The following is a 14,978-nucleotide window of genomic DNA, read 5'->3' as shown; positions in this document are numbered from 1 at the left end:
TGTTTACTCAAGCAAGGTTTGCACATGGTGCCACCTCAACCATTGTATTCTAAGCCCTACCAGTCATCTCTGTAAGACCAAACATTGCTCTGTAAGACCAAACATTGAGAGGTCAGTATTTGAGTAACATGTAAATAATGGGAAAAAAAGTTCAGTTCATTTTGTGGCACATCATTTTCTTATATCTTACAAACTGAGTTAAGGATCCCATGGTATGCTCATTTCCAACCATTTAATGTTTAATCTTGGGTGCCTCTAGATTAGCTTTGCACCCATCATAACTCCAAATAGTCTGTAATTATTTCAGAACGATAGTTCCTGAGAGCCTCTTCCTATAAACGATAGGATAGTTTGTGAACGAGCTGATGAATAAGCTATGTTTTTGACAATGACAATACCTCAAATCCTACCTGACATATTCGTGACAGAATATGAAAGTGGACAGCACGATGAACTGCAATGGCATTAATTCATTTGAATTTCTCCTCCACAGATAGGTAAACAACAGTATATGTACCGATGAAAAGAGATTTGTAATCCTTTAAACAAAGTGGGTAATTGAGATACCCCATATTTTAACCAGCATAAATGCATACTCAGTAACTTCTCCAGCCTAACAACAATTCTCCACAGAAACAATGCATTAACAGACATGCAATGTGTGTTCCTTAAACTATCACATAAGACTTTATATTGTTAGAAAAAGGTCTCATGAGTGAGTTTGTGAGACTTGTATAAACCGAGCTGCTTCTGCATAGAAGTACTAGAACATATGTACACCTCATTTTTTAGGCTTTTGGTCACATCTGGGGGGGGGCAATCCTGGCCGGCAATCGGGCGAAGGCAGGGTACACCCTGGACAGGTTGCCAATCCATCGCAGGGCTAACACATAGATGAACAACCACACACACTCACATGGGCAATTTAGAGACACCACCATCAACCTAAGCTGCATGTCTTTGGACTGTGGGAGGAAGCCGGAGTACCCGGAGAGAACCCACGCAAACATGGGGAGAACATGCAAACTCCACACAGAAAGGTCCCAGGTGGGGCCCGAACCCAAAACCTTCTCGCTGTTAGGCAACGGCACTAACCACTGTGCCACCCTACTTCTCACATGTTGAAATGTATAAAAGTATTGCATTGTTATTGCAATATTGGCCATTATATGATTGTATTCAGCTTTTTTTTGTCATTGTAAGCAACTCATAGACATGGTGAGAGACAAACTCTATGTAACAGCTATTGGCTGGAGCATTGATATGATGGAGACCTGTTTTTTGCTAATGCACAGAACTTACAAAAAGTAATAATAAAAAAAAAAAATCCAGTCACACAGGACAGCTTTTTGTGCAGATACTGCTAGTAGCCATCAGCAATCCTCAGTAATGGAACCTGAGACAAGGCTTCTAAATCTTTCCACTCAATCAGACATTACCCGAGGAAAGCTGCCATATAAATGGCTAAACAAAAACTCAAGTCAATGAATCCATTGTCTCATTTTTTTTTAAATATAGCTCTCTCTGATCATCTTTGAGAAAGCCTAAAATAGACTGGCTGGCTGCACTTAAGTCTCTGAGATCAATGCACTTTAACTCTTGAGCTAAATCAGAGACTTAACAGGGATAGAAGCACAACATAAAGAGCTAGCCTCCCCTGACTCAAATCTAGTTTTTGCAAGTACAGATAAATTTCCATAAGCAGAGTAGCTCTTTGTTTTGTACAGTCACAGGATGAAATCACTGTTCAGTTTCAAATTATGTCAAGTTTTCTTTTATCTCAAGCCACCAACTGACAGCATTAAGCAGTAGAATCCTCAACAGGATTGCACTCTGATGGGATATGATGTGGATCCTGAAGGTCTCCTCCTTTAAATGAACAGGAAGAGTCCATCTCTGCTCTGTTAATGGTGCATGTGAGAGTCTTCTTAATGCAAATTTCTTTTTTAGTTTGTTTCAAATTCTGTTACCGACAACACACAATGAACTGTGCTCCTGCTTCAGAAAGCACCACAAAGAGCGTGATTTTTCTTTCTTTCTGGTGTCTTCCTGTTTCTGAGAAAGTGACAGCAATGACACTGTGTGGCTTCCTGTTTATTCTCCGATGGTTTGCACTGACAAAATGAACTACAGTACTGAGGCTCATACCACAATTGGCCAATGTTACTTTACTGCAGGTTAAAAATTTTAAGCAGGCCTAATTGTTTATCCAACTCCTTCTAGTTTCCATTTTGTATTTTCACAGAGATGGCAGCTTCAGTGTTCAGCAAGGAGAATACTCAACAACTTTTATGGATTTGCTTGTTTGAAAATGCCCCCATGTGATTTCCCACTACCAAGGAATTCTGCCCATGGAGCAAGACGTTTTCAAAGGCTCTGTTTGTTGAGAAAAAGACTTGAGAAAAAGAGCAGCAGAGTGAGTAACCTTCAGACACACAACAACTCATTTGACTCTTGCAATTACCAATCACCATAGCAGTATTGTTCTGTTCAGGTAACTGTATGTACATCTCCAGACATCTGGATATTTCATAGTTGGTATGAATCACCTCAGTGCTATTGCCTCAGGGCAACCTTGCATCATCCTCAACAAGCCTGGCTGATCAAATTACATGGAGCTTCACTGAGACAGATGCCAGTATTTGTTACTGGGTGTGGCTGATAAATAATACAGAACCCCTATTATCTGAAACTGACTCCAGCAACTTTTGACAAATCAATCTTTTTAAATTTTAATTAAAACATTAACCCAATTTAACCTGTGACCCAATTTAACCTTTTTTATTACAAGTTGTTGAGTTGATACTTCTACAAGCTTCATTTAAGTTTAATCCTTTTATTTTGAAAGTTAGGGGACCCGCGAGGGACTCTACTCTCATTAGACCAGTGTTGGCTCATCTGCATGTAATTGCATTTTTCCAGAGCATAGTCACATAAGAAAGTATTCCAACTGCTCTCGCACTGCTTCCAGGATTTTAACTGGCAGCTCAACCTTTCTGTGAATCTTTGGCAGTCAGCATGGTTAAGGCTGACTTTTTTCCATTCTGTGTATAGTGCTTTAGAAAAAACAAAACACAAATGCCATTATGCTCCAAAAGTGCTTTTTCATTTGAAGTATCTGGCAGAAAACTCATCCATCTGCATAAAAGAAAATGAACGATAAACTTCTGAAATTGTACACCTTTGTCAAATAAATTTACAGTACATCAACATGTCAAATATATTTCTACACAAACATTTGCAGCAATGTCCCAATCAAACCATTATTTCAAAAGCCACTTTGTCATGAATTACAGCAGCGCTTAAGAGTTCATCTCGTGCAGCCCCAGTTCTTATCAAGCCTGTGTTGTAACTCCTCTGTGCTTTGCATCCTCATGTCTTTGGGGAATGTGACAACATTATACTGTATATACAACTGGGAACTGTTTTTGATAAAGCCAGAAGACACTGAGAAGAGCGAGACGAGCGAGGAGACTTTTAACTCTCCAGCATTTCAGGGCAGGTGAAGGAGAAGTTACGAAACTCCTCCTGGTTGATGGAAGGGATCAGAGGGTCATCAATGGGTGTGAGGGTGGGCTCTTCCTGGGTGAAATCTGGGTCAAAGTTGTTGACATCCTCTGGTGTTTTCTAGAGGGGAAATAATCAGTAGCAACATTTTAGTAAAAACTATGTAATACTATACTATGTAATAAGTGTCTTCATTATCATTTGTACACACATTACCATGTCAAGTTATTCATGTAACTTACAATTCTGGGCTTGAAGGGTGGCTCGATTTCTCTACGATTGAGCTTCTCCCAATCGATGCCAGCAAAGAATGTGTGGCTGGTCACAGCGTTCTCACCACCTTCTGAGGCCACGCAGCCCAGACGTCGGGCTGGGTTTTTGATTAAGAGCTGTGAAAACCAAAAGACAGATGAATTCACAGACACCTAAGGCAAAATAAGGAGTAAAAAAAAAAGTCAGCACACTATCAAGAAAATGAACATAAGCAGCAACATAAACAAAGCAGAATCAAACTGTTTGGAAGAAGGGGATTTATTTATCCTCAGTAGAAAGTGAGGAAACGTGACATACAGTATACTTTAACCAGATCAGACCAGATTCTATTGAAGCAATGCCAAAGTGGACTTGAGCCAAGAAGATATCCAGTAAATCCCTGACTCCAACTCAAAAACACACCCAGAATGCGTCTATCACGCCCACAACGCTTCTGTTAGTGGGAGCGCTACTAGGTTCAATGATGAGCAATTACGTGCCTCAACTTCCTGGAGTAGTTCACAATAAAACAATAGAATAGTAGGTCACCTTCAACTGCTTCTCTGCCAAGTAGGAGAGGCCAGAGGAAGGAAAAAAACAAACAAAAAAACCCCAACAAATAAAAAAAACAAAACTTTGTCTTAACTTGTCTCTGGAGGTAAGTGAGAAAACATGTTTTGGACAACTTTATCTTGGCGAGGAAGTCTGACAATGACATTCAGACTAAGCCACAACAAAATAATGAGCCTCCGTCTCCACAGTGACAACAGCCAGATAAAGCTGGTGTCACTGGAAAAGAATAACATGGCTGTTATACCAGCTCTAAACACTGTAAACTACCAGAGACTTGGCCTAAACAACACTGCATGTAGCTCACTGAGTAGTGAAAGGAAACAAGAGAGATGTCAGTGCAGATGAAGAATGACACAAAAGAGGAGATGAAAAAATAAAGATGAGGGGATGAACCTAAAGTATTGTTTTCTGGTTTTGTGTTGTTTGCTCCTATAACTTAGATTAATCTCCCAGCTTCTAGGTGGCTTTCGCTCCCAACTGATGCAAGAATATCATCAACATGAAGAAATGTGAACCCTGACTGGCATAGGCAACACATCACCGTAAACATCAAACATAAAAAAAAAAAACACCACACTCGTACATATGGTGATATGATATGAAGTGGAATTAAATAGTAGTGTAATGGATTGTAGTTGACCTGTGATCAATACGACTTTCCCCCAGACTAACTGCCAAGTTTTACCATCATAGTGTGAAATACAGTTTTATTGCCACTGTTACTTTTTAAAGTAATAATTCCCTAAATCTCAAAGCAAAGTTGCAGTAAATAGATGCTGCCAAAGCAGCTGCATGTTCATGCCAACAAGCTTTACAGACTTCTGTTGTTATATAAACAGTCATGAAAATATCGATTAAAAATACAGATCATTCAAAAAAATGCTCCAATCTGTGACTCAAAATCTGCAATTTGAAATGAACTGAACTGAGTTTCCTGATCTTTGCACCCCTAGAATTAACTGTGAGCTAGACAGAACAGCAGGGGTGAATCGGTTCAGAGGCCTGTGAGACACTAAACTTTAGGAAAAGAGTTCCACTGAAGCAGATGCCATCTTTCCATGGAGCCACGTCAGCTGTGCCACCCTCAGCATCAGACCTGCCATGTCAGCATTACAACATGAAGAAGCCATTCTCCACAACACCAGCAGAAAGATACAAAGCAAAGGGACAGCCCCTTAGTGTATGAGAAATTGTGGTGGGTATTTATTTACACTACTGTGGTATTTTATAAATGAACCAACAATGAAAATAATTGCTTGTTTTGGTCTTATTTAAGAGATCTGTTTAATTTTCAGTGAGTATCAGTGTTTACACAAACCACTAAAATGAACTGTCATTATTGATAATGCAGCATTGGTGATACTTTTTATAGATATCCAGACAAAACCCTGAACAACTTGGCAACAAACTCCTTGAACATATTTATAGGAACAAGGAGAACCTTACAATTGATCAACCTTCAGTAAAAATAGTGCAGCAGCATTGAAATCTACTCACACTGACACACATCCGTATAGTAACATGTCCCATTGAGAGCATTGACAAAAATAAACAGTAGAGATTGGCCTGGGAGGAATGGAGGGAGGGGGTGTCACTGTATTTATAGTTCACGTGCTGTGGCTTGGCAGGGGACCATGCCTTAATATAGTTATGTAAGAGACCTAGGTCTAACAGCTGTCCAGCAGGGCTGCCAGTCACTCAGTCAGAGAATGTCACTCAGACAGAAGGACAACAAATAACAAAACCTGATCACAGAAATCCGGAGCACAGCTATTCCAGCCTTTGATATCTTAACCAGCCCATGGCATGCTTTTCTTTGGTTTCTGATTTATCGACAATGTCACAATGGTGAATTATCATCCTAAAAGTGACCTAAAGCTCAAAAAATGAGCTGTACGTATGTTCTAGTACTTCTATGCAGAAGCAACTCGGATTATACAAGTCTCGCAAACTCTTGCTTGAGAGATGTTTTTTCTAACAAAAAGTCTTACGTTAGGTACCAAAAATTAAACTAAATGGTTGGAAATTCTGTGGTGAACATGTCAGGTAGGATTTGAGGTACTGTCACTGTCAAAAACAGCTTATTGGTCAGTGATTTTTGCTTCCCCGTCAAGATGCGTTACCCCTGTTCAAAACTCGGTTTCATGTGGTTGTGGTTAGGTTAATGTTAGGATTCAGGCTAGGGGAAACAGATTTTGATGCAACACCAGCAGCAGGAGTTGTGCGTGTTCACAAACTATTCTCTCATTTTCAGGAGGTGGCTCTCGGGTTATCTCATTTTTAGGAAGAGGCTCTCAGGAATTGTCATTCTGAAAAAAATTACAGTTATGATGGGTCCAAAGCTAATCTAGAGGTACCCAAGATTAAACATTAAATGGCTGGAAATGAGCATGCCATGGGTTGTTTAATACCCATGGCATGCTGCCACCTCATGTTTTGCTATCCAGAAAAGCATGGCACTGGTCTTTGAGTAAATGTTTACAGATTATTGGATTTTCTCCACAATTCTGGTCACAAATCCAGTGAGAAATTGATTTCCTCCTCTTTATTTCAGTATAAAAAGCCTTCAGACATTTCCAGCAATTGTATAATGTGAAAGAAGTCTGACAGAAGCAGTCTGAGCAGAGTAAATGCTGGCCAAAAAATAGAAAGACCACAGTGAGGCCCGGCATTCATGCATCATAAAATGTTTCACACCTGATGAAGCACTAACTGTAAATACAAAAATAAACAGATGCAGACTCACAGCTTTCAGTATATTCACTGCCTCTGTACTGAGCCAAGAGGCATAAACAATCTCTTCATTGAGGATGGATTCAAACAGGTCATCTTCATTTTCAGCCTCAAAGGGGGCGTGTCCTGACAGCATCTCATACAGCAGCACCCCAAGAGCCCACCAATCAACAGAGGGCCCATAGAGCATCTCCTGGAGGATCTGTGAAAATATCACAGCCCACCAATAATGTTAAATCATCATGGCACAAAAAGCACTAAGGCAAACTTTAAAAAAAGAGTTCAGTGAGTTCAGTTAGCAGAAGTGTGTTGCCAGTGAGGCTAAACTGAGGAGTAATTGTTGAGAACAGCAAAGAAGCCTTTCAAAAATCCAGACACACAGTTCTGGTCAAAGAAAAATCTCTCATGCAGACCACCTAAAACCCTCATTATGAAAATCTAGTTGCCTGTAAAGCTGAATTCTGCTGAGGGGATTAGGGCTTGTCAAGTCAACAGTGCTGTTCACAAGCTAACCCCACAGGTCTGCTGTCTTCCAGTGAGTCAGGAGGCAGTTTGGAGTCACAGCCAGCGACCACAGTTTGTTTTAGTGAGGTGGTGTGATGGAGGCAGGAAGGGACTGGAAATTGCATCATATGAACTCAGAAGACCTGGGCAGCAGGAAGCTAAATGTGGTGGAGTTTATTTCTTTGCTGCAATTTATCCATGTTAGTACTGAATTATATAAAACAGGAACAAAATGTCTGAAAATGTCCTGTAAAATAGATCCAGTGCATAAAGGATGTAACAGTCTGTAGATAATAGTAGCTGTGAGTATGACTGTTACTGTGAGTATACTGTTGTATTGTACTACAAAAGGGTAGAAAATGACCTCGGGGGCGATGTAATCTGGGGTCCCACAGAAAGTTCCTGTGGCCACGCCTTCAAATATGCCCTCTTTACACATGCCAAAGTCTGCCAGCTTACAGTGTCCATCTTTGTCCAGAAGAACATTGTCCAACTTTAGGTCCCTAAAAGACAGAAGAGATACACAGAGAAAAGGGAAAATTTTATATTTACTTTGGGACATCCAGCAGACAAAAACAGATCAATCATCACCGGCAGCTGATAAATTGCCAGTTTGTGCTCAGCCTCCACTTGCATCTTGCTGGTACTATTTCTATTTATATCTGATGGAGGTAGAAATTTGTGGTGAGACAAAAAAGAATAGGTGCTCTGAGAACAGAGATGTTTCTGTGGCAGCAAGAACACTGAAAGATGATTACATGGCAGCCAGGAAATGTCAGGCTCGTTTAGAAAACCACTCAGGTTGCTAAAAAGGAAAAAGTGCTCAAATTCTACTTCCAGGAAATGCAAAATAGGGGCTAATGTTTTCTGTGTAATATATTCTTACAACAGAGATTAGGTCAATTAGATGAGAGTGACATGGTTTGGCTACTGATTATGGTGCAGTTTAAAAACCCCTTTATGTTGGTCATCAGTTTTCAATCAACAGGTTTGTGCCATAGGTTGGCTAAGCACTCCTATGGAGGCCCAGTATGGCCCTCTCAGTGGGTATCAGGCCATGTCGTCATAAATCAGCTGGGCCCCTTGAGAGGTGAAACCATTCTCTAGCCCTAACCAGTACCCTTAAAGTAACCTAACATACTTTTAAACTCCTACTCTCACCCAAAGAAACAGTAAACACTCACCACCTTGGCACTGTCTAGCCTAAGTACCACGACTGGCACCACTGCCTTCATAGGCAGTTTCATTTGAATGCTTTGGTCCGCTCAGTAGTCCAGCTGTTATCCCTACTTATCTAACTCCGCCTATAGTAGTTACCAGTTGCATCAGAAAATTACCACTCTCCAACTCAACGCACCTTCAAAACATTCTTAAATGCTACCCTCCTATCCCATGCAAAGAGCTGATACTTGCAAGACCTCACTCATTCACTCAGCTCTCTTCCCACCCTTAGCCAATGACTGGAACTGGCTGCAGTGTCGGCCATGTTTTTGCTGCTCAGCCTTCTTGGACCCAGCTCAGTTATTAGTTTTGCCAAACAAAACCCCTACAGCCAGCCTAGCCTGAGCAGATCTAAGGTTTCCAACCACAGCCCTCTGCAGCCAGCTACAAGCTTTTTCCTCTCATAGGCCATTTCTATTGCATCCTTCCATGGTACTGTCAGCTCCACAAAATATACACCCTGCTATGCCTCTGACCACAACACAAGGCCTGGTCTTAGATTAGCTATAGCTATTTCCTATGGGACTATGAGCTGTGTATGAGCCTAAATCTAGTCTCATTAGCCAGTATCTCACTGCAATTAGCTGCCCTGCATCATGTCTGTTTAAAGGCCCTTGCTTCCTGACATGTTCACCCTCACATAAAAAATGCCATATTCACTCCTTTTTGCATCCAGCAAGTTCACCTCTAAGCACTTTGAAGGCTACCCCATTGTATTGTACTGCATTACACATTCTATATTTAAAATTATTACACTTGCAAGTGATGAATAACCTTATTGACAAAAAAATTATTTTGCACTTGCTCTCTAATAATGTGAAAAATTATGTGGAAACTCCTTACAGAAAGTAATAATACCAGTACCTTAACTGATAACATTCATTCAAATAAAAATCTAATGTATTGTAATATCAGGAGAAGTACAGTATCTCTCTCACTGCTGTACATGTGGATGTCTCTTTTACCAAACATGGTAAACTCCCCTGCTCTGTGTGCATGCCAGCTGGTACTGTGTCATGTGACAGAGATTAAACGTGTTGAGTGTGGGCAGTGGAGTCGAGCCCTAATCTGTGGTCAGGTGACCCAACTTTAAGCCAAGGTCATTTTACAGAGATGGCCTAAAGCTACAGTAGACACAAGATACTGTGTAATAGCACAGGCTGATGCATACAACTGTAAAGGAACTGAATGTTTTTATTCTTGTTGATGCTTGCAAAATAAATAAAGAGAGTCTGGTTGATTTCCAGAAAACAGGATGACAAATACAGAAACAACCCTTAGCATGCAAAAGAAACACCCGGACTGGCAGTCATCCAGGACTACTTTGGTTGGTTTAATCTGGTTTGCAGCTCTCTACCGTAAGCCGATTGTGTAACACTGACTCATTTGCTCATGATGTTTGACCCTAACATGCAAAAACAGAGTAACTCTGATGCTCAAACATCATTAACAACTCAGCCACAGAATACAACAACAAACATCAGAAAACTAACGTGGAGGATATTTATGTTTGAGTGGGTGTTTCTATTCCACATGGCCACTTCTACTTTACTAATGCCCCTTAGTACTTTCCAGTGCTATGCATGTGTCCAGTAAGAAATGAATCCTTACCCTGACAGTTTTACTACCATGCTCCCATCACTGAGCTACAAAAGGAAATAAGCTCCACAAACTGGGTAAGAAATAGAATTGCATTAACATGAAAATTTCCCAAGAAGCAAACAGGAAATGCTGACAAACACTGTGACGCACTGAGACTTTTTTGTTGCTGTTGTTTTAGCTGTGGATAAACGGTAATATCACACCTCATAGTACCATGACCTTCTGAAAAGTATGCAGGTTTATATCAACTTAAGGGTATACCACTGTGACACAAGTCACAATTGAGCTGTGTCTTATTTTACACAATTTGTTTTTAAAATAAGCTGTTTGAAGTTCTAGCATTTTTTTTAAATGCATGTTTTGTTTTTTCTTTTTAATACTTTATTCCCTCCTTATATGGTTTGATCTATATCATGGACCAAAATATATTCACCACAGCACAACACTTTATCACAGGGCTTTTGTACTAGACCACTTGACACTGAGCAGCAGTTTATAATACTGTGTTTACCCCTCTAGACGTGCTTAAATGGCTGTTAAAGTTGGCCAGTGTGGTTTCAGAGTGTTGAATGTTTTAATGGTTCAATGTCAAAACCCTTAAAAACAAAACTACATGTATTTTATATCATGTAAAAACACTGACTTTTTATTAAAGTTCTTTTTGAGGAGGATAGTAACAAGAAACACTGGCATCAACTGAGAGGCTTTTATCTCAGCACAACTTCACCTGAGGCTAAAAGGGTAAACAAAGACAAACAGTTGAGTCACGAGAAGACGCTCAGATTACACAAGACACACACACACACACACACTGAGGCTGCAATTTCATTTTATGTGGGTAGCACAACTTCTGCTTCACTTACACTGGTCTGGTGCGCAAACTGTTATTTGGCTTATTATTTTAACTATAGCATGCGGACTGTGTGTGGGCTCTTAAGCTAACAGCCATGCTATGTGGTGCAGGCTGACACAGTACACATGGACCATTTAAATATAACTCGATACTGTTAGCTCACATGATGCCCTTATCATCATGTAGTGGCAGGAGGCCTGATGCTCTGTCCCTCAACTCCCTGAAAACATGCCATGAACTGAGGGTGAGAGGAGGCTGAGATGAAACCACAAGGGCAAACTGATTTGTTTCGTGGTACCAAATATGCACCAATATTTCAACTAAATATACACTGTGAAGATAATACATCCATCTTAAAAGAATAACCCAGAGATTTTGTTTCCCCACCAATGAGTGGGATGATTTGTAAAAGACAGACTAAATAAAATGGTCACAACTGAGGCAACAGAGGACAAGTCAGCGTGATGAATCTCTAATATGGATCAAGATCCAGAAATGTTGGATTCTAACATTTTTATAACACAACTTCTTTATCATGCATTTGAAGTTAATACAGGTTTTCTGTTTAAGTGTGTGGTCTCCAAATCCAAACCAATATACTGTATACCAGACTCAACCAAGCAAGATGACAGCTGTTTTTATAGGCCGTTGAATTCTCCCAAAAACTAATAATCTGAGGTTGTGTACAGTCTATGTAGATCCTCAAAATCAGTGGTACTTGTTTCTGGAGGAAGGATCTTTGCAGTATTAAGAGTAGGACATATTTCAAAATACTTCTCTAGGGCTCAAAAATGGAACAAATCACTAGTTAGAATAGACCTATATTGTGGTAAACTTTTTATTTAGCTTTGGAAAGCTTTCTGTGCACATATGTGTTCTACTCTATCTAGTGCGGCAAATTCAACTATCGTTTGTGTTTCTTAATTCCAACCTGTAGATGATGCCTTTGCTGTGCAGGAACATGAGAGCAGAGGTGATCTCTGCTGTGTAGAAACGTGCTCTAGGCTCTTCAAACTTCCTGGATTTCTGGATGTGGAACATAAGGTCACCACCATTCACAAACTCCATCACAAAGAAGAGACGGTCCTGTAAAAGGAAGCGAGGAGATAGACATTTACACATGTGCACACTAACCGCACTAGGAGCTCTCATGTTACTGAACAGTCTAAGAACCCAAGATGAGATAGCTTCAAGAATCATACGGGACTGCTCATTCATTTCATGCCTGTTAAATGGATTCCTGTGGAAATAACTGCAGCTTCAAGTTAGTGGGGCAAAACAATATTTCTTTTTCATTACAGGCTATGGTCGATATGGGACCTGGGGGGGGGGTGCAGGCACTGCAGGAGGATGTGATGTGAAGATCTGCCCATAAAGCTTTCTGAAGTGGACATGTAGCTCCAGTTGACTGAGGTTAACTGCTCTGTGGTTTAGAGAGGTCTTTTTTTAGCCTGAGATTATGATTAATAAGACATGCTACACAAGAAAAGCAGGCAGAACTCTGTGTGGTAGAGCTGGGTCAGTCTTTTAAATCCACACTACAAATTTCTAATGAGTTTACTAGCCAAACTGATATTTGAATCCCAATGTGCAAGCTCAGCTTTATCTCAAAGACTTAATTCTACAAGGAGAATTTGATCTACTTGAACTTTAAACAAATCACAGATGTCGTTTCCTGGGGTGGCTATTTGAAACCCACTTCCAGTGGAGAGCGTCTGTGGGGTTTCCAAAGTTTAGTTATCCCAATCAGTTTCACAAGACTTTCTCTAAGCTTGGTCAACTTGATGACCAAGATACATGGCTATGCAAGACTAGATTTGCTTTGTTGGTTAATGAGTAAGATGAGCATATCTCTGATTTCAGTTATTTGGTAAAAGGAAAAGTACAAATGGGTGACAAATTACAGGAAAACCCTGAATAAATGAGTTGTATCTTCCAGGATGACAAAACCTCATTCACAGGGAATGAGGGATCAAGGAATGGTTTGAGAAGTAGGAAAATAATGTGAAACATATGTATGCCGTGGCCTTCATAATCACCACATTTCAACAAGATTTTGAAGCAACACGTTAGACAGCGTCTCCACCACCATCACCAAAACACCAAATTCAGTTCCGATTCAATTCAATTTTATATGTATAGCACCCAATTATAACAAAAGTTGTTTCAGGACACTCTACAAAGTGAGGTCTAGACCTTACTATTATTAATATAGTGAAGGAAAACCTCATCAAATCCCCCTTGAGCAAGCACTTGGCTACAACGGGGAGGAAAAACCCCTTTTAACGGAAGAAACCTGGCTCTTGGTGGGCAGCCTTCTGCCTTGACCTGTTGAGGAGAGTGGATAGAGAAGAAAGAAAAGAAAAGAAAGTGGCACGACGCAACAAACAATCAAACGCTGGGCAGCTTGATGTGGTCGGTGACTGCTCATCAGAAACGTACAGCTCCAGAGCCAGGGATGCATGGAGAAAGGTACAAGGAGAGAGAGAATATCTTTTGGAAGAATGGTGCTTGTCTCTCCAGAGTTCAGAGACTTCTAGAAGAAATGCCAAGGTGCACTGAAACTGTTCTGGCAGCACATGGTGGCCCAACACCTTACAAAGGCACTTTGTTGGTTTTTTCCTTTAATTTGTCACCCATCTGTCTGTGTCCACTGCAGGCTAACCACAAACCTCCTCCTGGTCTGGTCCTCCACTCAGCCCATGTTCACTCACTCACATTTTTCAAAAAATAAACACAATAAAATAAAATAAAAAATTAAAGAAATCACAAAAACTCTTTAAAGAGTCAACACAAACATTTTTTGGCAACTTTCAGCAACACCTAAAGTAACAAGGATAGCGTCAGAGAGTGACACTGAGTTCATTCGTCACTTCATTCTGCTGAATAGGTATGTCTCTGTTTTTAATCCAAAGTGAGGTGGTTCAGTGATGGTTCAAACAACTAAAGCAGATCAGTGTCCTGGCTGTGCCAGGAAGAACAGCTCCACCAGCTCAGTTTCATTCACTCCCTCACAGCTCGGCACTAATGGAAAACTACTGCCACCTGCTGAGTAACATGAAATACTCAATAAAACATGGGCAGAAAACATCAACCAGGGAGCAATGTTTAATGCAAATGAATAAGGAAATGTCTCAGTGACATGGCAAGGTAACACCTGGGGGGTAGTGAAAAAATGTTTGTCATTGTGGTGAGCCCGTCCTTTCAAGGAACTTAAGAGAGACTGTATTCAGTCCGAGATGACATCAGCAACAGATTTTGTGTACAGTGACACTAGAGACTGTGTGGCTGCACCACAGCATTTACCAAACACTGACTATACAGTGGGTACGGAAAGTATTCAGACCCCCTTAAATTTTTCACTCTTTGTTATATTGCAGCCATATGCTAAAATCATTTAAGTTCATTTTTTTTCCTCATTAATGTACACACAGCACCCCATATTGACAGAAAAACACAGAATTTTTGACATTTTTGCAGATTTATTAAAAAAGAAAAACTGAAATATCACATGGTCATAAGTATTCAGACCCTTTGCTCAGTATTTAGTAGAAGCACCCTTTTGAGCTAATACAGCCATGAGTCTTTTCGGGAATGATGCAACAAGTTTTTCACACCTGCATTTGGGGATCCTCTGCCATTCCTCCTTGCAGATCCTCTCCAGTTCTGTCAGGTTGGATGGTAAACCTTGGTGGACAGCCATTTTCAGGTCTCTCCAGAGATGCTCAATGGG

The 14,978-nt window shown here is 40.4% G+C and overlaps 1 protein-coding gene across 1 annotated transcript in view; it reads right to left on the bottom strand.

Moving 5' to 3' along the window:
- Positions 1-3,128: 3,128 nt before the first annotated feature.
- The window catches only part of prkcha (protein kinase C, eta, a), a 23,064-nt gene continuing 11,214 nt past the window's right edge, over positions 3,129-14,978 (bottom strand). Inside the window, exons 10-14 of the mRNA XM_020590929.1 lie at positions 12,177-12,331; positions 7,934-8,072; positions 7,079-7,267; positions 3,750-3,896; positions 3,129-3,627 (exon numbers count right to left, since the gene is read on the bottom strand). Of these exons, the coding sequence (XP_020446585.1) occupies positions 3,478-3,627; positions 3,750-3,896; positions 7,079-7,267; positions 7,934-8,072; positions 12,177-12,331 (780 nt within the window). The 3' untranslated portion in view covers positions 3,129-3,477. The remainder of the gene's footprint in view (positions 3,628-3,749; positions 3,897-7,078; positions 7,268-7,933; positions 8,073-12,176; positions 12,332-14,978) is intronic.

The sequence above is a fragment of the Monopterus albus genome, unplaced genomic scaffold (assembly GCF_001952655.1).
Source record: "Monopterus albus unplaced genomic scaffold, M_albus_1.0 scaffold13.1, whole genome shotgun sequence".
NCBI lineage: Eukaryota > Metazoa > Chordata > Actinopteri > Synbranchiformes > Synbranchidae > Monopterus > Monopterus albus.
The sequence above is the reverse complement of the archived record's forward strand: the minus strand, read 5'-3'. Positions and strand labels throughout refer to the sequence as shown.